The following is a 24,740-nucleotide window of genomic DNA, read 5'->3' on the forward strand; positions in this document are numbered from 1 at the left end:
TCATTGGCCCTCTCAAACATGAAAACCCATCAACGATGGCATGTCACCTTTAGTGACTACAGGGACGACGCTGACACAAACAGGCACCACGAAAGGCGGCGGAGTACTCAAATGAGAACAAGAAGCGGACAACGAAAGGTGTCTGACGCCTCTGCGAAAAAAAAGAAAGAGTGCTGCACTGACAACAAACTTGTGACTAGACTTGTGCCATCCAGTTGGCTGCATGGTGCATTGCGTCCAGCACTGGACCAAGAGGGAGATCGCGAAGCGTCCCTGCTCGTGGCTCGAGATTCGCACAGTGCCGAAGACCAGCCAGGAATGAGCACAAACACGTCCATACCTACTAGTCGCTCTCCGGCACACCGTATACGACCCTAAATGCGCCAGTAAGAGTGAGAAACAACAGCGCTTCGAGGATCGGCGACGAGGCGTGCTCAGATCGAAGTGAAATTTAATTAACGCTCCCGCACCGCCGCCATGCAGCACCCATTCGAGCAAGGCCCGGGACCGGCACAAGAATTAAATTTCTCGCACGCACCACCATCCTCGGCGCTGCCTTATTTTTATATTTTATATGAAAAAAGAGAGGATACACGAGATCCCAATGCATGCAAAGCCAATCTCGCAATTGAATACGCGTACAGCCTCGCGCGTTGGATCTGAGCGAGGCATGTAACAAGTTTAGATCGCCGGCCATCGTCGATTTTCCCCGCGATACGCACGCCCGCCTGCGTTTCACGCGGCTGGAAACAGATAGCAGGAGCATTCGTATGACGTCATACGTGACATGTGTAGCAGCAACAACTTAAGAGTCCTCGACAAGATACAGGTAAAAAAAAAAAGAAAAAAAAAACGGAGCGTACGTAATAAACGCCAATGCGGCGTTGATAGATAGCGTAGGGACGAGCAACACGGGCCCACTTGACGCTCATTGCATTCTACCATTAACCAACGTTGTTTCCCTTTAGCGGATACTTTTACGAGAGCGAAGACGCACTAGAGTAGACGTCCAGCGGTTATCAGACTCCTCCTACGCACGCGCAGTGGTCACGCCTTCCCATACCCCTCCCACTGCGTTCAGTAGACCGGCATACGTCTGCTCTAGCACGTACGTCTCCAATATGTTAAATATCTCGTAATAGACGCAGTTAGAGAGATTTAGCCCCGGAGAAGTACTAACGTTGACGTATAGCGGTTTACCGGATGCCTCCTGCGCACGCGCATTGACAGGGGCGGTGGCAATCGCGACCACTGCGGCTGCGCAGAAGGGGTCCGGTAAACTGGTATACGCCAACTGTTAGTACGTCTCCGCTCTACTAAAACCCCTTGTACCAAATGCGTACTAGTGTAGACGTATACACGATTTTACAAAGGGGGGAAGGGTGCTGCCAGATTGGGGAGCTGGGCTGCTTTCGAGCACAGGAAAGTGTTGAAGACTTTCCCTTAACATCCTAGTCAAACCGGTTTCTCCAAGGGTCCCTGCAATAGTTTGCTGTAGGGTGCCTCGATACCAGAAGCAGACGCCGTGTATGTTGCGGCCGCTGTGTTCCTTCTGCGTTCGCGTTTTTTTTTTTTTTTTTTTTTTTTTTTTTTTTTTTTTTTACCCACTGAGTGCGATTTACTCATTTAGTGGCTTCAGTGGTATCGTGCGATGCTTCGACTGCTACGGATGCGAACAAGAATAAAAATAAGCGTAGGGGAGGCTAGGAAGACTACCCCAATCGCGGAGGGGACCCAAGGGTACCGCTTGCTGGGGAGAACCTGGAAAAAAAATAATGAGAAAAGAGGATAGTGGCTGTGAGAAAGTAATGTAACTGAAATTCGTTTTTATGGAGTCAATGGCGTGCAGACGCCAAGGGCTTGAAATAAGACGATTGCCTGTTGGGCAGAAAAAACGGTATAAACAACCGCACAGTGCTTGCAATAGCCACGACATCCGTAGCGGGAACCGCACCCTGCCTTCCTGTAACCTCCGCGGCCCTGTCCAAAGCTGCGCACAACGAACAAAAGCGTTCATTATGGTATTCATCTGTAAAGTGAAACCGCGAGGAAATTATTATGCTGCTGTAATCAAGCAACAGCATGAAAAAAAGAAAAAAAAAAAAGCTCCGTTTACTCACGCGAAATTCAACGTCGTGCGCGCGATTGCTCCGTAGCGAGCGACGCGCACTTCGCGGTGACGTGGACACCGTTCACGTTCTAAACATGACCATTCTCGAACAGGCGGTGTCCTTTCACCTGTATGGTGTTCGGAAGTATATCTCAAGACATTCGATTGCCAAACCGCAGAAAGTGAGAGCCGACATGCTTCCCGCCGTACAGCGCGAATAGAACCCGACCGCGCCGGCCCTCTCAAATTACTCTGAACTCTGCGCTCCACTAGCGCCGCCTGGAGTTTGCCGGGCCCCTCCTACGCAGGCGCCGTGGCAGAGGAGAAACAAGGTGTGGCCACTGCGCATGCCTAGACAGGTCCGGTAAACCGGTATAAGTACGTCACCGGTACGCTAACGCTCGTCAAGATAGAGCGTTAGGAAGCATTAAGAAGTCTTTAGCGCAGCACCCGAAAAGCGCCCCCCGTTCTTTCACTAGTTGTGATGTTTCGACAAAGGTATATATGTACATACAGCGGAAACAGCTGAATGGCGACAATACGTCATCCACATTAAATAGCACCAACAGTGCGACGAAAGCGATCTCGAAGGTCTCTCGGCCGCCGGGCGAACATCGCACACGACAATGCCCTCTACGAGCATCATTAGAGGCAACCTTTCCCTTCGAATGGGCCAACCGCCGGGGCAACATTATACGGCGACGCTCAAATAAGATACCAACATATCCGCGCACCGTGTTTGGGTAACCATGCTGCTGCAGAGAAATAATAACAAACGACCACTGGCGGATAAAGAGCGAGCCCCAAGATCGCTTAAACGGAGATCGAGGGGGCGCAGAGCCAGGAATTAAACTTCGGGAGGAGGCTACGCAGCGGCATTCGCCTAAGGGGTCACCCGAAATGTAAAGAACTCCAGAGATCAATTCCTTTTAATCTTGCAAATGGACGTCGAAGGTTCCTTCTCACCGCCTTGGTCGAGTATTAAGCGACAAAGGGAAAATAAATAATAGGCATACAGCAAACAGCGCCAAAGCAGCAAGCAAAACGGCCAAGCGCCGACAAGAAAAGGAGAGATACATTCGCAGAAACGGTCAAATAATGGACGCGAGCACTTACTCTCGCCTTTCGACAAACTTTTCCCGCGATATCATCAAGTTAGTTGAGAGCTGTTTCCGTCTTTCTTTTTTTTTACTACGTCGCCCCGCAGCGATGAAAGCGCGCCGAAGAGTAGCTATCGGTTCCTCCCCCCCCCCCCCTTCCCCTACACGCAACGGCAAGCGACCCTCTTCTCCACTGCGCACACGGAGAGGAGGGGAGACAGTTTCGCAATGTGCACGCACAAAATAAACGCGCGGGAGAAAGGTGAAAGAAGAAGGTGGCCGAGAGAAAGGCGGTCTGATCGTGCGGCTCCGCTAAGATAGCGCTAACGACCTCCTTTCTGCGTGCATCGTAATGACCGCTTCATTGCTGCCCCCCTCCCATTCCTCCCGCCTACTGGGCGCGAATTAAAGCGCCGTTTGTGTCCGGATTGTACGGCACGGCCGCAGCCGGCGCATCGTGGACGGGAGGGCACCGCAGTAGTGATGCGCTCGGCTCAACGGGACGCGAACACCGCAGGCACAACACGAGAAGTGCGACGTACACGCAATATCCACAGATTTTCTCTCCAACAGGCTAAATGCACGGGAAAGGGGGGGGGGGGGGGGGCGCTGACGGGTTGAGACCACTGATCGTCGATGAACCTAAGCGTTAGCTACCAGGGTAACACGCCTGTGTTTCGCAGCGACATCGTTCCCGCTACAGACGCTTTCTGCATGGTGTCGGATATGATGCGTCATTTTAGTATACATGGCTGTAACCGCCCGGAAAAGTTGCAGCCTCATAATCGGAGCGGCATTTTTCTGCCTAGAAAAAAAAAATAATTAGGTTGAGAAAAAAAAAGAAGTCAGAAGTCGCGGTACCTTTCATGGCCGAAATTACGCAGAAGGTAGTTCGTAATGACAGGCCCCGTCACCTGCTAGCTATTGCGTGCAAGAAGCACGCTCGAGAAGAGGACAGTGATGCATATGCTGCACAAGTTGCCTGGAGTGATATGGATATAAAGCCCCGCTTGAAGCGTGGACACGGAGTAGCGTGTCTGATTTTGGATCCAAGGGTCCGGTGCATGGGCTCAATTCCCATCTCAAATGTGCTGCCCATGTTGGCAGCTCCTGCAAATTCATGCAAATGCAGTCTTGTGACGTCACAGAGAAAGTGTTGACCGATCAGTGCCCATGCAATGTGACCAGCCCGAGGCATGCTCACGATTTTCGTCCCATGGACGCCGGTATTTGTGCTCACGGGACGTACAGTGATTTCGCATTAAAATTACAACGAAATGGTTCGCAGTTGGCCACACATAGGGACAGCCATAGTCCACTGGTTTTTTTTCTCTCCATTCCCCTTAGGGATCTCTGCATCAAGCATACAGAGTGTGCGGAATTTCTTTGTTTAATGTTTCTCGTGTGAAGGCTCGAACCATGCTCACACAACACAGACGACTTGGACAGTCTGCTGAATGGCCGCGTTTGGATCCTAAGAGACACCTTAGATGCTTCGTACATTTAAAGGCGAAGCTTGAGCGTGCCCGACATAGAGGACCTGGATGGCAACCTAGCAAATGCCAACCTGGGGCACAATATTCCGCCAGCCTTCATGCTCATACGGAGCACTGACGTCTCGGGCAGTTTGGTGAAACGCAGCGTAGGGACACTGGGAACCCGTTAATACTATCAAGTCCTGCCTTTAAAAGCGGAGCTTAGTGTCCTATCAAATTTTGTTGCACGTTCTGAACTCCCTCCCTTTCTCAGACCACAAGGCTTCCCTCATAAAAATAAATCGCAATCAAGGATGAAGTGTGCTCTGTAACCGTACACACCTACATGATTGCCTAAAATTATTTACCTCAATATAGCGCAGTATCAAAATACGCAAAGAGCTGCGAAAAAATTTGCATTACCGAGTATCGTAATCTCCGGTCAAGTTTTTTATGTCGTATATACCTGTAAGCTATTCTTGCTCGGGCACTTGGCATGTGGTATTACATCATTATCATCATCATCAGCAGCCTGATTATACCCACTGCAGGGCGAAGGCCTCTCCTATATTTCCCCACTTAACCCGGTTCTGTGCTAGCTGCATCCACTTGACCCCTGCGAACTTCTTAATCTCATCCGCCCACCTAACTTTCTGCCGCCCCCTGCTACGCTTTCCTTCCCTTGGAATCCAGTTTGTTACCCTCAGCGACCATCGGTTATCCTCTCTTCGCACTACATGTCCTGCCCATGTCCATTTCTTCTTCTTAATTTCTACTAGAATGTCGGTAACTTCAGTTATTTCTCTGACCCACTCTGCACGCTTTTTATCTCTTAATGTTACCCCTACCATTTTTCGTTCCATAGCCCTCTGGGTTGTCCTCAACTTAAGTAGAACTCTCTTGGTTAGCCTCCACGTTTCAGCCCCATTGGTGAGTACAGGTAAGATGCAACTGTTGTGTACTTTCCTCTTGAGCGATAACGGTAAGCTGCTAGTCATAATCTGCGAGTGCTTGCGAGTGGTATTACATGTAAACAAACAAATAAATAAATAAAACCAGAGACCAAACAAATATTGCACCCAAAACTTTTCGAGTGCTTCTGACGAGAAAGCATTATTTGGTGCCCGCCCCTCGCCTTAAACGCGGGAGTTGATGTGGCGTTCGGCCCACAGTGGGCCAGCAACCCATCGGTGTTTTTCCCGGCTTTTCTGTGCCCTGGTGCGGTCGGCGCATCTAGAAAGTGGATGACTAGAAAAATGAGCCCGTGACTCTGCCTTGTGCAGACTACACTGTACCGATGGCACCCTTTGGAGAATCTGCCCTTGCGCCGTGAAAGCCATGATCACCATACAATGTAGTTGAAACTAGCGTGAAACAGCCAGGTTGCTTGATAATGGCCACTATGAAACAGTTCTCGGAAATGACGCGTATGTCGACATACAAATGTCATTGTACAGACAACACGAGCCGAGGCAACAAAGCGTCTCTGTCCACACTGTGTGTTATGTGTGTGCGTGTTTGGGCCTATATAGTGGTTTTCAATGATGGTAAAGAACCGCTCGCCGACGCACGCAAGGACGGTGGCCGAAGCTCCCCGTACAAAGCTGCGCGCATCGGTCGTCCTCTAGTGAGCTGTGCTATTAGCCTCCGAGATGAAATTATGCTTCGGCAACGGATACGAATCTAGAGGACAACCGTTGCGGGAACATCCCGCCCAAAGACTGTGATCAGTCGCTAAACGCAACTGCATATTACGCGCAACATACACAAGGACCTCTAGACGAAGTTCCGGGCTCTCGTGAAGCCGCTACGCGCGCAGGAACACCAGGCACGGAAAGTGTGCTCCTGCTGACCTCCAGTGAGCAAGAGGGAAAAAAAAAAAAAAAAAAGGACACATTGCATTCCAGCGTGTTCAGCGCCTCCCTGGTAAGGACTCACGGTTCTCCAGGGGCACCACCACTTGCTAGCTATGCGTGAGAGGCAACCTAGAAACGACCCGCCGTTGTTCAGCGAGATACGATATACGCCGACTTACATCTTTCCTGCAACCCATAATATGCTGAAATAAAAAAAAAAAAAATATCTCGCTCCGAATGCCTATGAAACATCGCCACGCGCATTGTTATCTCAAAACCTGTCAAAACCACAGCACATGAGGCGAGCAGAGAGTCTTTGGAGCGGCTGGACAGACGTGCCACGAGCCAGCCGACACACACTTGACAGCTCCGACAGCAGCTAGCTGCGCGATTGGGAGAGGGGGATACTATTGCTTGTCCACTTGAGGAGTGTCGCTTCTCACGAGGCACGCCAAAGACAATGGAGTAGGAGGCAACAGACTGACGCGCGCAGCCCCTCATACCTTCCGACCAAACACACACCGAGGGGGCCAAACAATGACGCGATCCCTCACACTGCTAGCAGGACTGCGCGTCGAGGGCGCGATCATTGGAAAAAGGCAGGGACAAGATATAGAAGCCAAGCTAATATTCGCTCGTGCAGCCAAAGTGGCAGAAGTCACCAGGAAATACATTAGATGTTGGGGACCGCAAGACAAAGTTGAGCCATGCGGACTACGCACATTGGCGAGACTCATTCCGGTGCATACGTATCGAGAAAAAGCTGCAGAAAGACTCCTACTTCGCGAGCAAAACCGGCAAGTGTGGTATTCCAGCAGACATGAGAGCGAAGGCACACGAACGAAAATAGTTGAGCAAAAAATCATACAACATATGACGGCACACGGGGCGTAGCGTGTACCAAGTGTGAAACCGGTCGCATCGCAGCCAACCGTGCCACGACTGCGCTCGGCACGAAAACGACAAAAGCGAAAAAAAAAAAAAAAAAATTCCTTGCGTAACTGACGGCGGACCGAATGTAGCGACGAGCTACTCGACTCGAGGCGTCGTTGATGGACGTCGCTTCGAATCGAGGTCATCGGCACGGCAACTCACCTCAGCTGATGAGGCTCACGGTGCCCGCATGACGCGGTCCGGCAGAGTCCGCGAGACACGTGGAGGGCCGCACAGCCGCTGGCAGCCGAAAGGCGCGAGGGTCAGCGCGTGGCGCCGGGGCCCAGAGCCGGCCCCGGACGCCTCCAGAGGCAATCGGCAACCGGTAGCGGGCCGTCAAGCCGCTGTCGCGAGCGAGCGCTCGTCTTTCCCGCCGAGACCGACAACACCAACCTACGCCGCGGGAAGGGCGGCTCAGCTGGCGGCACGCCGGCTTCTGCCCCCTCAGCGCTGCCGCGCCGCCGGGAGCCCCGGCGCGCCATCTGGAGCGCCGTCCGCAAAGGCTGTCTCCTCCCGCGCAGCCCCACATCCACAGTTGCGACCGGCCGCTCTCTGCGTTTCCACAAGGCGTCTCTCCGCTCCACAAAAGGGATGCGGTCACTATATTTGCCGCCTACTTTCAGTGGCTGTAGCAGCTAGCTCACCGTGAGCAGAACCAAAGTCGAAGCTACAGCTCCGTTGGCATTGTTAATATGCTTGATTTCTTTGGTAAATGATACACTCTACGTCGCCACGGTGGTCCTCAGCCGTCCCGAGCAAGCCTCGCTGATCTTATTAGCGAAAACAGAGAGAAAACAGTTATTGATTGACCCTGGCCCTGGTAGTTCAATAACTACAGCTGATCATCAGACATGCGTTTAGGACAATCATTTGTGGAACGGTGTGAACTTTTAAACTTTTTTCAATAATCCAGCGTTGTTTTCTGCGACGCCGGTTACATTTAAAATATCCTCTAGATAAAATAGCAGGACCATTTCCTGCTTCCAAAAAGCAGTTGGATCGCTTTTCACAAACGGGAGATGAAGATGGGCGTCGAGAAGCTCTACAGCGCGCCTATAGGTAGGGCTGTCTGGAGATCTTTTTTTTTTTTTCTTGTTACATTTCTCAAGCGGTCGAATGAAACATTGTGGCTTAGACGTGTTTTGTGCATAAACGAATACGGTTGCGACTACGCGAGCGCTGACCTGTGCGACGTGCCTGAATTCTTGAGCTTCTGTGAAACAGGCCGTGGCGGTGGCCGAGTCGCGGTCGCACCGTTCCTACATCATATCTGGCGAGCTACATCAGTGGTGTAGTACTAATGACTGATGGCTTACTAGTCACTAATCAGTACTAATTAATAACTAGTCACTAACTAGTACTAATTAATCATGCGTAACGACAATGATTGGTTATGAAGTCATCATACAGTGACGTCATCGGCTGTGACGTGATGATTGACCGGATGCGGCGTCATCATGACGACACACCCGGCCATGACGTCACGACTGGTGATGACGTCACCAGACGATTCACGCACATATAAAGCTGACTCCGCCGGGCGTTCGATCCAGGTGTCCGTGCGGCGCCATTCATTGGGCGCTTCCTCGAAGCCGCACCAACACAACATATAGAAGCAGACTCAGTGCAGCAGGCATCAGGGGCGTTTCAAACTAGTTTACAGAAAAGAAAAGGCGCAGTATCTGTCACAATTCTCCGCGGACACCTTATCCCAGTCGTAAGGAAAAGGAGGAAGGTGGGACTGAAAATGGAGAAAACGAGTTGCTGTAGTGGAGGGCTTCAGACCACCGCGCAACAGAGGCTTTCGCTTAATCGCTCTTTAGTGGTCCAAAGTGCCCCCTATGGCATAAATAAAGCTGTCTCTCATTGCTAAACGCAACAAGCTCAGCCAGGGAAACGTACCTCTCGCTACGTATATCCTGGCATAGCTGAGCCATATAAGCCACTGCCTTTTTTTTTTTTTTTTTTAACCGTGCGTTTACCAACAATAGACGCAGTGGCTTCTCGCCTTCATTTACTTTGTTTCCCTCATGAAACGTCTGATTACACTGGACGTTATTCTGGATGATGTCCCTTAAGCACCTTCTCGAGAGAAAAAAATAAATATTCGAAGTTTGCACACAGCAAGGTGGACATGACGGGTGAACACTTCGAGATAGGTAACGCGCGCTCGAGACTCAAGCCGAGTAATTTACAAAGATACAGCGCGTGTCCCCTCCAGGACATCCCGCTCGATTTCGTCGAAGCAGTCAGCTGCCCCTCGAGTGCGAGGCCAGCGGCATATAAAATGTCATGGCGACATCCGCGCTTCACATGTCCCTACAGCTCAATTAACTGTCTCACCGCCGACGGTTCTGAAGACAATCCATGCACTATACTCGGGGACACTTTTTCTTGGCAATGGGCGCAAAGGTAGAGAGGCGGGGCGTCTTTAAACGTGTCACTCCGCCATGTAGTTCGACCGCGCGGCTTTCGGTCTGCATGGACGTTGCAGATCATTTTCTTCGTTTGCTTCGACAGCCAACGTCTCTTGAACTTGACTCGAATGTTGTCTGGTGAAAACGCTTCCAACCCTTGCGGAGTAGACGACCAGAACAACCGGCGACTGTAGCCATCTTGTTTGTAAAGTCGGGGAGTCTCGAAAACCCGCGACAGACATCAGACGAGAAAACCCGGTGGGACCAAGAAAAGTGTTTTGGGCATGACAGCTTCATTTCGGAAAATTGGTTCCGTGATAAAAAATATACCGTGAATAACTAGCACTATGATTTCAATTTGTGTTTGCAGAAATTGCTCACATAACTAGGGACTATATTCAGCTGCGCAGGAAGATGATGCGTTTCGGCTCCGTAGCTTTGGCTCCATTGCCAAGAAAAAGTGTCCCCGAGTATAGCCCGAGAAGACGCTAAAGCACTACCCGACCTGCGGCGGCGGACGGGGCGCGTCAGATCTCTGTCATTGCAGCCGCACGGTGTCATGGCACTCGGCGAACCCAGCCCCTCCGAAGCGTGCCGTGTGGTCTCTCGCCAGGCGGCGTCCCGAGTGGCGTCTCAATCGCGGCCCCCTCGCCAATGGAGGACAATGAAGAGGCCCCACCTAACAGCCTTGACGAGAGCCACTTGAGCCGTCTGTCGAAGAGCTCCGATTGCTCGCGTCAACAGAAAACGCACATTTTTCTTATTTCCTGCTGATGCGCGTGCCTGCGAACCGAAACGGCGCACGATTCCCCGGGGCTTCTGAGCAAGCACTGTCTGGCTGCGAACGCGTGCTTTCCACTGCGTTGTCCCAAGGGCAAAAGGGTTACAAACAGAATGGGCAAAAAAAAAAAAAAAAAAGCGCCACTCCTCACAATGCACAGTGTACCTCGCGAACGCATCAGCCGGCTTTCGTGCGTCTCTGGTTGTGAAAGTATAAGCTGATTAGCAAAGAGACTGCCAGACAAAGGCATACCGGAGTACGAAAAGTGAAAAATCATGGTCTCCATAACCGGGAGATTAAACAGACAAACACGCTAAAGCTTTTTCACTTAGTTACGACTTTGGTTTCATTCTTCCGGGCTCAGTCGTCGGCTTCTCAAGAAAGCAGCAACGCATGGCGCAGTAATTACTGTCGTGTTTGCATCTGAAAGAAGAAATAATAAAGTAGATCCATGATGGAGAGTCGCTTAGTAAATTTTCGGTTTAGTTCCAACTGTGGCGTAACTGCGGACCCTCTAATGCCCGATTTCGGTCCCATCTGCATGCGGCAGCGCAAGATGACGCTCGGCGCGCTTTCCCCGCCGTCCGCAGCAAAGCGCTTTGCATGGTAGGGGCAATGCCAAAGGGCGGCCCAGACAAAGGGCGGTCTCCGGATCTTCTCCCAACCAAGCGGGAAACGGACGAGAGAGGATAAAGCGAATGCCGCTCACGACAGCGCCAAGAAGAGACCGCACGGCGGAAAGAACAGGAGGTGGAATATTCGTAGCTAACACACAACCCTACGGAGAGACAAAGAAAGAAGAAAAAAAAAAGGGGGGGGGGGGGGGGGGCGAACGCCACTCACGAACCGGTTTTCCTGAGCCGTTCTTCTTCGCATGTGCGGAGAAGAACCTCTATAACCTTGCTGGCCTCGCGTTTTTGTTGCTTGTTTTTACCGTCTACCTGTCCTGTATTTCGTCATGTCACAGCAACGACTGGCAAACACGTCGACCCCCACCCATGGGACAGAAACCGCCCATAGCTCAGAGCTGAGCCAAGGTGGAAAGGCGGCCGAGTAGTTCTCTGCCGCTGTTTGCGGAGCGGCACGAGAAACGCTCTCCGGGGTGTCTGGCGGGTATTTAACGACCGGGACTGGGTCAAAATAAATATGACCCGCGGGGTTTGCGCACTGTAATCACACCCCCGGCGGCATTTACACGTCCTTCCCGTTGGAGAAGCGACTTTGAGCTAGGAGTCTCGCGTTAATAAAGTTTAATCTCTCTCCCTAAAAGAGAGAAGAAAAAAAAAAAAAAAAAAAAACAGGGGCGAGACTGAAAAAAAAAAAAGATAAAAAACGCGCCAAATCTTCACTTATCGCTGCTGCCCCACACAATTGGTGCGGCGACGTCGCAAATCCTCCCTGATCCCGGCGGCCATTTACGCGTGTCCCCACATAATTGCAGCGCGCATCGTTCGCCCGACTGCAGCGACCCTCATTGTAATGGTGACCCATTCCGAATGCGCAGCGCACACAAGATGCTGGTTGAAAACGAAGCAAGAAGGGAGCCGTACGAAAGCGAAGCAGCGTGCAAAATCCCAACTGCTACGAAAACGAGAAAAAGAGGAGCAGATAGGAAGAGACCCCCGGTGCATGCACAAAATCATGCAATTCCTGGAAGCGTGTTCGCCCAGCAGTGGTTGGCAAGCGACGAGCGGTCTCGTACCGCGGTATCAGCGCAGCACGCAGATCCGGACGTCGCGGCCCATATACTACTGAGACGCTGAAATAACGGTGCGCCTCGATGGAACGAACAGGCCTTGATGAGGTCCCAAAGTGCGTGCCCAGCTGGGACCACGCTGTCGCCAGATCAATGGCGGAGACGTCGGCCACTGTTTGTGCTGTCAACTCGGCGTGCCCACCGTACTCGACAGGGGCGGGGCCGATTTATTGAGCGACGTCCCTCGCGCCCGAGAGGCGCGTAAACGAAAGCGGGTGATGTATTTTTCCGCCGCCACGTCCGGGCGCAGGAATGCGTTTCACGCTGCGCTCATCGCGACGGGCACAGAGGGCCAAGTGACAGCCGTCGGTAGGAAGCAACGCCACAGGGGCGGAAGTGACGGCCGCCGTGGACAGCGCGATGCCAGCGACCCATCGCACGCCGACAGACGCCAGCTTTACGCACTGCGATTACGAACATGGCTCGCCGTTCCAAGACGCCCGAGTCCCCCGCTCTGCTTAACGCACTGCGACCCCGACCACCTCTTTGGCGACTACCACAATAGCACAAAACCCCTAAGACAGTGACGCTAAGTACAAAAGTCGCGTCGGTAAGCGCGCACGCACGCACACACACACGCACACACACACACGCACACACACACGCACACACACACGCACACACACACGACTACTGTTCCCAAGGACGCGGGATCGAATCCCGGCCTCGGCGGCCGCTTTTCGGTGGAGGCGAAAAGCAAGGCGCCCGTGTGCTGTGCAATGTCAGTGCACGTTAAAGAACCACAGGTGGTAGAAATTTCCGGAGTCCTCCACTACGGCGTCTCTCATAGCCTGAGTTGCTTTGGGACGTTAAACCCCACAAAACCAAACCAAACATACATACGCCTCTCGTAGAACTACTGTTACCATAAGTACCACGACCTGCGTGGACTCGTGTCACCACTTAGACTGAAAGTACAGCTCCTACGAGGATAGCAGCGAACGCTCGGTGAGAGCAAAGCCAGAACACAATCAGAAAGCTGCAACTCTGAACCAGCTACACCGTATGAAGCGTCCAGGTGGAGGATATACCTATATAAAGGAGAACACATTGTAAGCACTATACCAACGTTTAGCATGATTGAGAAGTCCATTTCTTTCACGTTTTCTGAACACAATTAATTAGAACAAATAATAACCGCCAGGAATTTTCAAACTAGTTGCAGAAGTGAAAGCGAAATTGGTCCCCGTGTGAAAATTTAAAGTCCAATTGATGCTGATTTCGCCACTCCACACCGATAAGCGACACAGTAGTATATATGTGGTTATTTTATTAAATATTCAAATGGAAGGAAAAGGTGTTTGCCAGCCCCAGTATCTGCTAGCTGATATCCGAAGCACCTGCTGCTTAAGCACTAATAAAAAGACTAAATAACGAAGATAGATTTGTAACCAGTCTGCAGTCCAAAATTGGGGTGCTCCTGTTCACGGCTGTCTGGGCCCAAGAACTGCAAAAGAATGAAGTCGGTGAAATCCCTTTACTCCTACAGTAGGCGAGGCGCCTAACGAGACAAAACAAGCTTACTTTAAACGTTTACGTAGTCCAACTAGAAAACGACTGCTGACCTTTAAACTGACAAAAATTTCACGCGTCATATCGATAAGCACACTCGTGTTCACTGCAGCAGCCGCACAGGCACCATCGTACAAGAAGTAAGTGTCAACCCCCCCCCCCCCCCCCCCCCCCCCTTATATAAAAGCAAGCACTAAGCGTCCACTGAAACGCCAAGAAGATAGACTCGACGCAGACAAGTATACGGTATGCTACTACCTTCGACGATACGTAAGCTGTCCGCGTGTTTTGGGGACCAAGTAGCGCGACGCCGGCAAAGAACGAGTAGCGGTCCGTGCCGCCCCTCTTTTTATTTTTTCCCAGTTGTTCTTCCCCTGTTGCCCGAAGCAGCTGCTGCGTGGCCGGGAGAGGAAAGGCCTCGGAGGGTGCGCGACCCCGCGCGATGAGCGGCCGATTGAGCGGCGGCGACTCGCACCATCTGCGGCCGCGTCGTCGGCCGGGGAGCCCCGCACAATGTCACGGACTTCCGGTGCCAACCCCTCGTCTCCCGGCAGCACCGCGTCAATGCGCGCGCGACGAGAATAGCGCGGGGCCCCGAGTCGCGATTCACGTAACCGAGGCGCCAGCATAGCTCCACACGTTCGCTGTCGGAGCACCGTTAAATCCCAATGAGGAGAGACCGGAAGGGGTTGCATCGTGAAGGGCTGTGAGTTCGGCGGGACGACGACTTCGGCAGTCTATCACGCATCTGCAACTCGGCTATGCGTTCGAACAGAAGATTATGATTAGGTTTACAAGGTTTAACTTCCCAAAGCGACTAAGGCCGCGAGGGACAACGCCCAGTATAAGGCTCCGGAAAATTTCGATCACTTGGGGTTCTCCAGACATATCACGAAAAGAGCGTCAATGGCTTCTTTTCTCCCTTCGTACCATCTCGCCACGCCATCAGATCTGGAAGGAATACGTCTGCCACTGATTGACATGATTTCGAGATGACATTTTATAATTGCGCAGTTAGGGTGGCCGACTGGGAAAAAGAATATTCGCATTCACTTAACACTACCAGGTGCACCCATGAAGGATAGGCGACAGCAGAGAGGCTTTGGAAGACAGCATGGTTTCAGCGAATTCCCGAAAAAGTTGGTGCTCGCTCTTTTGGAAACACTGCCTAGCGGCGCAGAAAAAAAAAATGCAGTATGATCTGCCACTGACCACCTTCATCGAGCCGCAACAGTCCCATTGCAGACAAGAACAAGGCCTAAAGGGCCACTCGTGCATGACTGCCCGCATACCGACACCACGAAGCGATAAAATTCGCTGCAGTCCCGGCAACAACGCCAATAAAAAGAGAAAATTCCACAATGGAGTCGCCCGGGAAGGTCGAGTGTGGCCAACAAGTCCGCGGCCGGATCGAGGGAGGCCCACTCTCTGACCGGAACTCCTTCGCTCATTGTCCGTTTATTTTTGGCTTCTAGCTGCGGCATTCGGACGAAGAACAAAGAAAAGGACGAATGAAATCCCGCGAAAGGCGCCGCACTCGGACTTATCTCCTTGCCGCTTTCTTCGTGCCCAGCGTCGTGTCGCTGTCCCGAGGCTCTGGTCTCGCGCCCTTGGCGTGCCCGCGCGAAAGGGCGTGCCGCTTTCGTCCGCGTATCGGCCGCCGTAAGCAGATGTGACGGCACTCCCCTGATTGCGCCGCTCTCCAAGTCCACGGCGACCAATGTCGTCTCTCATGAAGCACATAGGCTGTGCCAGGTTGCGCCGGAGAGAGTTACTTCATACGCTTCGGCAGAGAGGGGAGGCAATGCAGAAGCCTTTCCACACACCCCTTCTTATTTTCTGATTCCTAACTTGGGACGGTCATGTCCAATTCTGCCACAAACGGCACCGAAGAATGGAATCCAACTTGCGAGGAGGAAATGTCGGTTTGTTAAGGTACAGGTTTCGTGCGGTTTACTCGAAGGAAAAAAAAAAAAGGGGGGGGGGGGGGGGGGGGATAAAGGGACGCGCTACCGCGAAGCAGCGCCGTGCGTCAACGGAGCGCACCGCGGATGAAAACCAATTTGCTACGCTCTTGGACACCTCCGCCACGGCAACAGACGAAGCGCACTGTACAGGCGCTTAAAGACAACGCATGAACAGCAAAGAGAAGCTGCGAAATAAAAGAAAAATTCCAGGAAAAGATCGGGTATCCGTACTATCAACCTTACGAATCTGAAGCGCCCGAACTGCGCGCGGCTTGGTTTTGCTCCCAAGCTGGTCTTGAATGAAAAGCACTTAAAACTGACCGTTCGGCGAGCTGTTACCGACTAACCTCTTTGAAAGCGAATTGAAGTACGCAGTCTTCCTCTTTTGTTACAATGAAACGAGCTAGCGATTCATACGTACGAATAAACAACTGCTGACCCTTACTGGACTCGTTCAAGGGACGAAGCTTATGCAGAATACGTGCAGCTGTACCGATCAGAGGTGTGCATGAGAGCGTGTGCAAATCACACTTGCGCACGGCTCCGGTGACGCCGCGAATGTGAGTTTATATGAATGCGACGCATCGTAATCACCCTCACTTAGTAAACCAGCACAATGCGCCAGGAAAGCGCATCGCATTAATTCGCCGGACTGGGGTAGGTCGAGAGGGGGAAGCCGCGGGGCATGTAAACAGAGCGGCGAATGGTGGGAAGGCACGCTCACATCCGGTGAAATCCGGCCCGCACGGCGGCGTACAGGTACGCAGGATGTCGGAGGACGGGGCGTGCGCTGGACGTGTGCTCTATCTCGCGAGGAAACGACAGCATTTCTCCCAGTCACAAGCAATACTGACATCGGTCAGCTAATCGATTTAAGACGGCAGCACAATGAAGCGCATTTTCAAGTCATCCAACAGAAAATGAAAGAGTTCGGCCGTAGCGTTCCAGTTGGCGTAAGTGCATCACGTAACCTCCACAGCGCTTTTAACCGCCTTTGCGGCTGCAAATTTTGGCTACGCGTGCGTACCCCGATATTAGTTGCTATCTCTGGCTGATCGCTGCCTTTACGGCTGGTGTATGCCAGACGGAACGCTACCGTGTGATGCAGCACGCTTGTCTCGATGGGCTGGAAGATACTTGACACCGGCACACCTGTTTAGGGCTCTGAAGCGGCGAACTGTCGGTCCAATGAAATTGTTTTTAAAACAGGTATTGTTTTAACACTTTGCTTCCTTCACACAGCCGGGCATTGTTCGAGCGCTCCGGGCACGCTTGTTCAAGCCTGCACTGTATTAAAATCCATTTTAAAATCCCATCCTCGTTTTAAAATCTATTTGTTGCCAGTCCACACCTGCAGCACGTCCGGTAGCACGCAAGGGTGCCTCGCTGCAGGCTGCCGTATCCGAGGGCAACGCTGTAGTTGTATGTAGGCCATGGTGTATAGCTAGGACGTGAGCATTAGTCTACGCTGCTAAAATAATAAAAAAGAGTGGATAAACGAAATGCTTCGATGGGATGCATGACGCAGGTATATTCTAATCGCAAGACCGGGAGGCGCCGTGGGAATGCAACCGGAAGAGTGCGATCGGTTTCGTTTTCACTCACAAATGCGAGGCTGAGCGGCGCCACCGTCTTGACGCGGCACATGTAAACGATAGCGCATAGTCTTATCGAGATGCGCTAGGAAATACGATGCGCTACCGTCGCATTCATATAAACGCGGCTAGTGTCACGAAGTGCGTGGCTGCGTCGAAATTCCTTAGAGGTTAAGGGAAGCTACCCTGCGCGAACAGTCGGCCCAGGCAGACAATCTTGAACTGACGGTGTTTTTTGACAGTAAACATCATCCTCTCTTTCTATCTCCAATAGGGCTGGCCTAACAACAAAACAAACAAAAAATATTACACATAAACAACTGAAATGCCGCAGAAATGCGCTCTTAGAGACTGCACCTGCGTTCTAACAAAGGCCCTAGCTATAGTTCGTCTTCTTTCTCTTCAACTTTACATTCCTCCAAGCCGGTCTGGACAGCAGGAATAAAGTATAATCCTACCTATATGGACATGTACCTTAAAGAGATGTGCGTCCTTTCTAACAATACAGGCGGAGCATGAGACTGCAAACCAGGCGAACTGCCCAACGCGGGCACTGCAGACGTGGGCGGAAAGGTGGCCTGAAAGAGCTCTAGAAAGCATTTGCGAAACAAAAAAGAGCGGTTGGAACCTGCCGAACAAGGATATCGAGCGTCCGTTGACTTCGGTTATGAGTTATTGGTTCGTTATATCCGAGATCACGGGGATGCATGCATCTTCAATACAACCGAGGTTGCGTGTTCGGCATATCCAAAGTCACGTGGTATTCACGCATCTTCGTTCTAGTTGTTCTCGACTTCTGGCTTCTCGTTATTCGATGGTCTCGGCAGCCTGTCCAACATGGCTGCGGTCTGTCTTTAGCCAGATGGCGTATGTGTAAGGCATAGTTACCTAGGTTAAATGCAGGAGCGACGGAGACGGAACTTCATGAAGACGAAGGTGTTTACTGCACATCGCGAGAAAAAGACGACGATGTCTGCTGCGCAGCGCGAGATGAAACAACATGCGCCGCACGAGTACGTGGCGCCGTCCGTGGAAAGTTTGAGGTGCTAGGTGTTGAAATAACGAAAAAAAAAAAAAAACAGCTCGACCGCCGCAGGCCTACGATTAAGAGCGCTCGCTCGAGTTTTACAGAATAGGTCCTCAATTCCGGTACCGAGGTGTACGTATCGAAACAACGATTCGTTTGGCACCACCCTACTTCTCCAGACAACTGGTTCGGCCGCCGCGGCCTCCCGAAGTCTGAGCGAATCACTCGCATATAATAGGATTGCGAAGAAATTATTCTCAGTGCAGTAGTCATGACCACATGACTTGCCCGCCATCTTGAATCTGGGAGAAACGGACGAAAAACCGGCCAATGTAAGCATAGGAGCTAACGCTCTTGAAAAAGAAGTCACGCAGGAGTAAATTCACACGCCATTCACGCCATATCATCAAGATAACGCCCCAGTAGAAGTCCTGCCCCCGTAAACATTAGAGCATATCAGCAAGAGGAACTCGCCAAGTGAGTGACGTGGAGCGAACGGCCAGGGATTCAACTGAAGAATGAACGGCGTCAAATGACTATACTGGGCAGCAACAGCTATTCCTGAAAAGAAGCAGCAAAGTTTGCGGAAGGAGATGAAGTTTGGTTTGGTTTGTGAGGTTTAACGTCCCAAAGCGACTCAGGCTATGAGAGACGCCGTAGTGGAGGACTCCGGAAATTTCGACCACCTGGGGTTTTTTAACGTGCACTGACATCGCACAGCACCATTTCGCTTCCATCGAAACGCAGCGGCCGAGGTCGGGATTCGATCCGGCATCCTTGGGAACAGTACACAAACGCCGTAACCACTGCGCCACCCCGGCGGGGCGAAGGAGATGACCGAGAGAGGAAAAGAAACATATGTCTGCTGTTTCAAGCTCACTAGAGTACATACAAGCTACAGAACGTCCCGCTGATTCACTGAAGACAGGTGCTCGGACAACATGCACTGAACATCGTCTCCTCTATGCGTAAACTGGCAGCCCAGTCACAGTTTTTAATGCATAAGCATTAAGTTGGTATGTTTGCCGAGTTTCACTGAAAAGCGAATGGTTGCAGTCGATAGATGGGAGAAAAAAATGTCGCCAGGAAAAAAATGGTGCATGCGGCTTCATTAGATAATTAATTAGAGTCAATTAAACCGTTCGGACGTCGAAATAGCCAACCGGAGTAATGGCATCGTCCAAAGTGATCACGTGATATCTCATTTCTGGTCAAGTGACATGAGGACGTCGAAATAATGACGTAGTTATGTCGCTCACCGCAATGGGACGTCATTGTGCTCCGTGAGCACTGCAGAATCTGCAGCGGAGAAATGCGAAAGCCTGAGCGTCGGTGATCCCTTGTCGAACATAACCAGTGTTCCGCTGAACGCATCGAAGTTCACCGGCGTTTATGATTCTTTTACAGGAAAGGAAAGACGCAGTATCTGTCACTCGCGGAATCTCGCTGACACATCTCGCGGATAAATCTCGCCGACACGAGATTTTCACCGTGAGCCTCGAAAGGCTTCCTCCTTTCAAAAAGAAAGGCGTTCTCCTTAGTCCTCTCAAAGAAATCAAAGAACACGCGCAGCTTGTTACACAATGTCGTCAACGACGAAGCTGCTATCAATTTCTGCAGATGTAAGATCTCTACGAGGGGCACGCGACATACCGTGTGCAGCAAGAACGCTCAGGCTTACGCATTTCTCCACTGCAGATTCCGCAGTAATTCCGGAATTACTTTTCGTGATGCACCTTTCTCAGACATCCAAGGCTCAAAACATCTAAGAGACTCCCTGAAGCAGGCACAGGAAAGGCCGGAAAGAAGTTAAAGTCAGGTTCAACCAGTGGTCTCCAGTAAAGCGGGTTCAAGAATGGCGATGCGAGGAAGTCCGTAGGCTTTTGGACCATCATGCTGGATGCTTGATGGCGTTGTTGTGCCCTTGGAAAACGGCACATACCCACTATGGGGGAGTGGCCAAGACACAGGCGGTGAATTGCACGAGACGGAAAAGCTTCGGAATATACAACAAATAAAAGTAATATAAATAAAACATAAATATAGAAACAACCGCAGTAATTTTAACGTTGGCTGACATACTGGACAGCGGAACTATTGGGTCCTGTGAAGTGCGAGACTGAATACGGGGCAAAGGCTTTATGAAGGAAATTCGGAGATATTGCCTGTATATGCAGCGCAAAAAAAACAGGGGATAAGAGGAAGACACAAACAACAGGGCTGGCGCTGTTGTTTCTGTCTTCCTCTTTTGTCCCTGTTTTATTTATTTATTTATTTTTTTGCGCTGCGTATACTTTTACTTGAGATCAACCACCGGCTAGCCCACACCAAGATTTGGCATCGCCTGTAATGTTTCATGTTCGCCTTTACTAGTCATAAAAACATTTCAGACTGGGAGGCGCGTTTGTATGAGGTAATTTTGCACAGCCTATCTGCAATTTTGCACATTCCTGCTGCTTCGTCCAAACAGGAAGGGATATACTGTCTCAGGTTCGGCACCAAATGAGCACAATGCGAAGACTGACTGACCAGATCTGCGGAGAGAGAAATTCAGCCGTGTAAAACGGCAAAAAAAAAGAAAAAAAAAAAAACGCGTGAACGATACCTCCAGCCTGTATACGTGAGCGTCAGTCTTAACTATTCCAGGGATGCAACAGATGCTGGTATACTCCGGAGATTACGCAAGTGCCGAGGCCGTATTCCTGGAAGACTATAGCTGCGAAACGTCACCGCAGCACAGGTTGGCAGGAGTTCAATAATTGGCTCAGAAAGGGAGTCCATTGCTAATCTGCAACCTTTTTTTAGGGGAAAGGCCTTCTGCCCGGTACCCAGAGCAACCGCACCGAATTTAGGTGACCGGGGATTAGAAACTTCTATAAGTGCAATGCCCGAGACACTGCAGGTGTGGATAACGAAGAACAAAGGGACAGAGAAAACGATCAAAACTATGACTTGGGAAACGGAATTTTGTAATTTATGCAAGGCTGAGATTACTGCTAATAATTCAGCCAGGCGAATTTGAGTGTAGGCAGGAAGACAGCGGGAAAAGGCCCAATCCAACGCAGGGGGGAAATTCCGACACCTGCATTTTCGCCAGATTGCGACGCATGCGAAATTATTAGAATATGAGATGGAAAAGACCTTGGGTAAAATCGTACAGTAGGGGAAAAGGTAGCAGTTTTGCATGTCTTGGAAAAATATGATCAAATGCAATTTGCACAGGAGGAGAGCTGCCGTACATCGGGAGAAGATCTATAAAATTAATGCTTAGGGAATCCGGGAGAGACTGAGAGAAGCATACCTTTGGAGTGTGTGGACGAGACCAAACGGTACGAAAACAGACTGCAGGTTGACAAATATATATTATGCTCGAGGTGTGAACAGGTGAGTTATGAACTGTCAAGATGCGAAATCTGGCTGAGAGAGATGGGATTCGCGCTTCAAGGTGCAGAACAGCACTGGCGACAAATTTTGGAAGCCCCAGACAGAGGCGCAATGAACGCCTTATGCGCCAAGAGCGAGACTAAGTTTATAGGCTTCAGAAAATAACACACAGCCGAACAGTAATTGCAGAAATTTCATCAATGTGGGTTCGCTAGGACAGAGTAGTGCCGTATATTACTCCAAGATACTTCGCTGTCTGCACTTGAGGAATTATGTAATTCCTATAGGAGAAAACTAACAATGCGCATTTATTCACATTGAGGGACAGATGAATGCTTTTTAAACAGCTGTCCAGAACATAGAGGTAATTCTGCAAAATCTGATAAAGAGTGCGTAGAGCACTCGCGGAGGCCAAGAACCCCATGTCATAAGCGTACACGTAAGTTTCCACATTACAGATGCATGGAGCCAAGAAAAGTATTGTTCAGCAGAATCCTTGGCACCAAGCGGATTTCTTTTCCCTCTCAGAAAAAAAAAAGAAAAAAAAACACCCTTTTTATCAACAATCAAAACGCGCGGTCTTCTTCTTCGTCGTGGCTTTACTGGAAGCACCATCAGTAGCGACCGTGCACGCGCCCAGCAGAACGGTGGCGCCCAGACACGCGCCTACGGCCTGACAGGACGGTTCCGAATCCTCGCACTCCTGGTTAGAACGCTTCCAGGTGCCCCTGGGGCTTCGGCGGAGTCTCTCTCGAAGGACGCAGATATTCAGAAGGTCATGGAGGCGCCTCCGCCCGGTGGAGGAATGATGCCACCGCCGCCTCCGGGACACGGCGGACCTCCTCCGTACTTCGCAGGACCTCCGCAGGCTGGAGGGATGCCACCGTACGGAGGGATGCCGCCTCCGGAGCACCAGACGCTGCCGCCGCCACCGATGCCGCCGCCGCCGCCTCCCGCTCCGGCAACTGATTTGCAGCAGCAGCAGCCCGCGCCCACCAGTAAGAAGCTGAGCCTGGGCGGCGGGTCGGTGCGGCTGCAACTAAACCGCGACTTTTACCGGACGCCGGCGGGTATGATGAGCATCCTGGAGGTTCTCTGCTCGTGCGCCATCGTGGCGGCACTCAGTCTACGAGGCTTCATCTTCGACGTCTTCTTCTTCCTCTGCAACTTGGGCTTCACGTACGCGCTCATGGGCGCCATGTTCTTCGTCAACGGTCTGCTGGGCTCGAGGGCCGGCAGAGACCTGCCGCTGCTGGTAGCCGTGCAATACTACGGCCTGGGCTTCATCATGTTCCTGGCAGCCGGAATCGCCGGCCTGGTCAAGTCGCAGCGGGACATACTCGCCATCCTGGTGGGCACACTCGCCGTGGTGGTGGCCATCGCACTCTTCGTGCACGCCGTCTACTCGGTGCGCACCTCTTGACCGCTCGCGTGTACATACCTACAGATTAAAAGCTACGATACCGCGCTTCCTGCGGGCTTCCAGTGAAAGGTGCGCTCTACTCCCTGCCACTGTCGGTCGCGCGATGGACCAGGGCTTCGCCATGACCTGCGCGCTTCTTGGCCGCACACGGCCGGCCGCGGGGAACCGTGTTGACATTCGGTGCGCGCTACCATTTGGCCATTCACCGCGCGCTGCACGCACTGCCGCGCACGGCCGCCGAGATTTGCACGATGAACGTCATCGCCGCTGAATGGGTCCTCGAGCCGCCAAGATACGCACGGCCGGCGTCAAGCAGCGGCGTATAAACCGAGACCATTTCTCAAGTGCAGAGCCGCAAAGGCGATTTGGAAAACGAAATTTGCCCGCTCGATTCGGGCGCCTAAGCGTGACGATGGCAGATCGATACGCGCCCACTCCGCTCAAGGGCCGCGGCGAAACCGAACGCCTTTTGTGCCACTTGTCGCTTTTTCCCCGTTTCTCTCCATTTGCCAGACACGCAATGTATGCACTGCTCCTGCGACAGGAAACACGGCATAGCCTGGCTGCTTGCTCTGGAAACGATTCCTCGCGGCCACTATTCGCATTAAGTCAGACGCCCCACAAAATTGGAGGGTGAACAGCCAGCACGCGTGCCCAACTAAAGCGTTATTGAAAACAAACGATGCCGGCAGAAGCAATGCAGGGCAACGTGCAGGGGAATGAAAAAAAAAATATAGAGGGAGCTGCAGAAAAGGAAGTTTCACCTCCTCAACGGCCGTTTATGTCCACCGAATTAGATTGCCTCCGACGAGGCATCACACATGACGTTATAGGAGACCACGCAGAGAGGCTGTGTCCCGCGGATTAATACAATTTCGTTACATGGGAGCACATACAGTTGCATCGGGCGAGGAGGATGTCGAAACGCCTCCTCTCTGGGCTGTTGCAAACCGGTTCCAAAACATTTGACCAGCACGCATGCGTTCCTGAAGCGGGGCAATCTGAAGCGCGGATTAGGCTGTGATGTTTCTAAAACCTACAGAAATGCTCTATCATAAGGTTGTAAATTACAAAAAATGATGTTTTGACAAAAAACAAAGTTCTCGCCATCCCATCTTAGTTATGCTCCTTTAAATCTAAACCTGAACATTTGAAGTAAAATCACGGTCCCCTTAGAGTCAGTGGTGGAACAGACAATAGGCTTCTTGATAGCAACATATTATGCAGTTTGTAGCAGAAGGAATCGCTTGTGTGAAAAATTTCCATTTCAAAGCAAAACTTTGCATTTGGAGCACATAAAGAAAGCGCAGGTTACGTTTATTTTAGACACAGCTGGCAAGCGCAGCTTTTCACTGTGATCACAGTAAAACCGAAAAGACCCCGAGCAGTACACCAAAATTTCTT

At 51.4% G+C, this 24,740-nt stretch overlaps 2 protein-coding genes across 3 annotated transcripts in view; one reads left to right on the forward strand and one right to left on the reverse strand.

Moving 5' to 3' along the window:
- The window catches only part of Mcr (macroglobulin complement-related), a 198,744-nt gene that overhangs the window by 143,514 nt on the left and 30,490 nt on the right, over positions 1-24,740 (reverse strand). Inside the window, exon 1 of one of the 2 annotated variants that reach the window (XM_084589835.1) lies at positions 7,637-7,896. The exons of the other annotated variant lie outside the window; for it this stretch is intronic. The gene's annotated coding sequence lies outside the window, so the exon portion shown is untranslated. Of the gene's footprint in view, positions 1-7,636; positions 7,897-24,740 lie in introns of those variants that run through there. 2 annotated transcript variants of the gene reach the window in all.
- On the forward strand, positions 22,784-23,395 carry LOC146205150 (uncharacterized). The gene has a single exon (XM_084586860.1). It carries the CDS (start codon positions 22,791-22,793, stop codon positions 23,334-23,336), a length of 546 nt encoding a protein of 181 aa, XP_084442986.1. The 5' UTR covers positions 22,784-22,790; the 3' UTR covers positions 23,337-23,395.

This window comes from Amblyomma maculatum, chromosome 1 (assembly GCF_055883805.1).
Source record: "Amblyomma maculatum isolate TAMU_Amacu chromosome 1, ASM5588380v1, whole genome shotgun sequence".
NCBI classification, from domain to species: Eukaryota; Metazoa; Arthropoda; class Arachnida; order Ixodida; family Ixodidae; genus Amblyomma; species Amblyomma maculatum.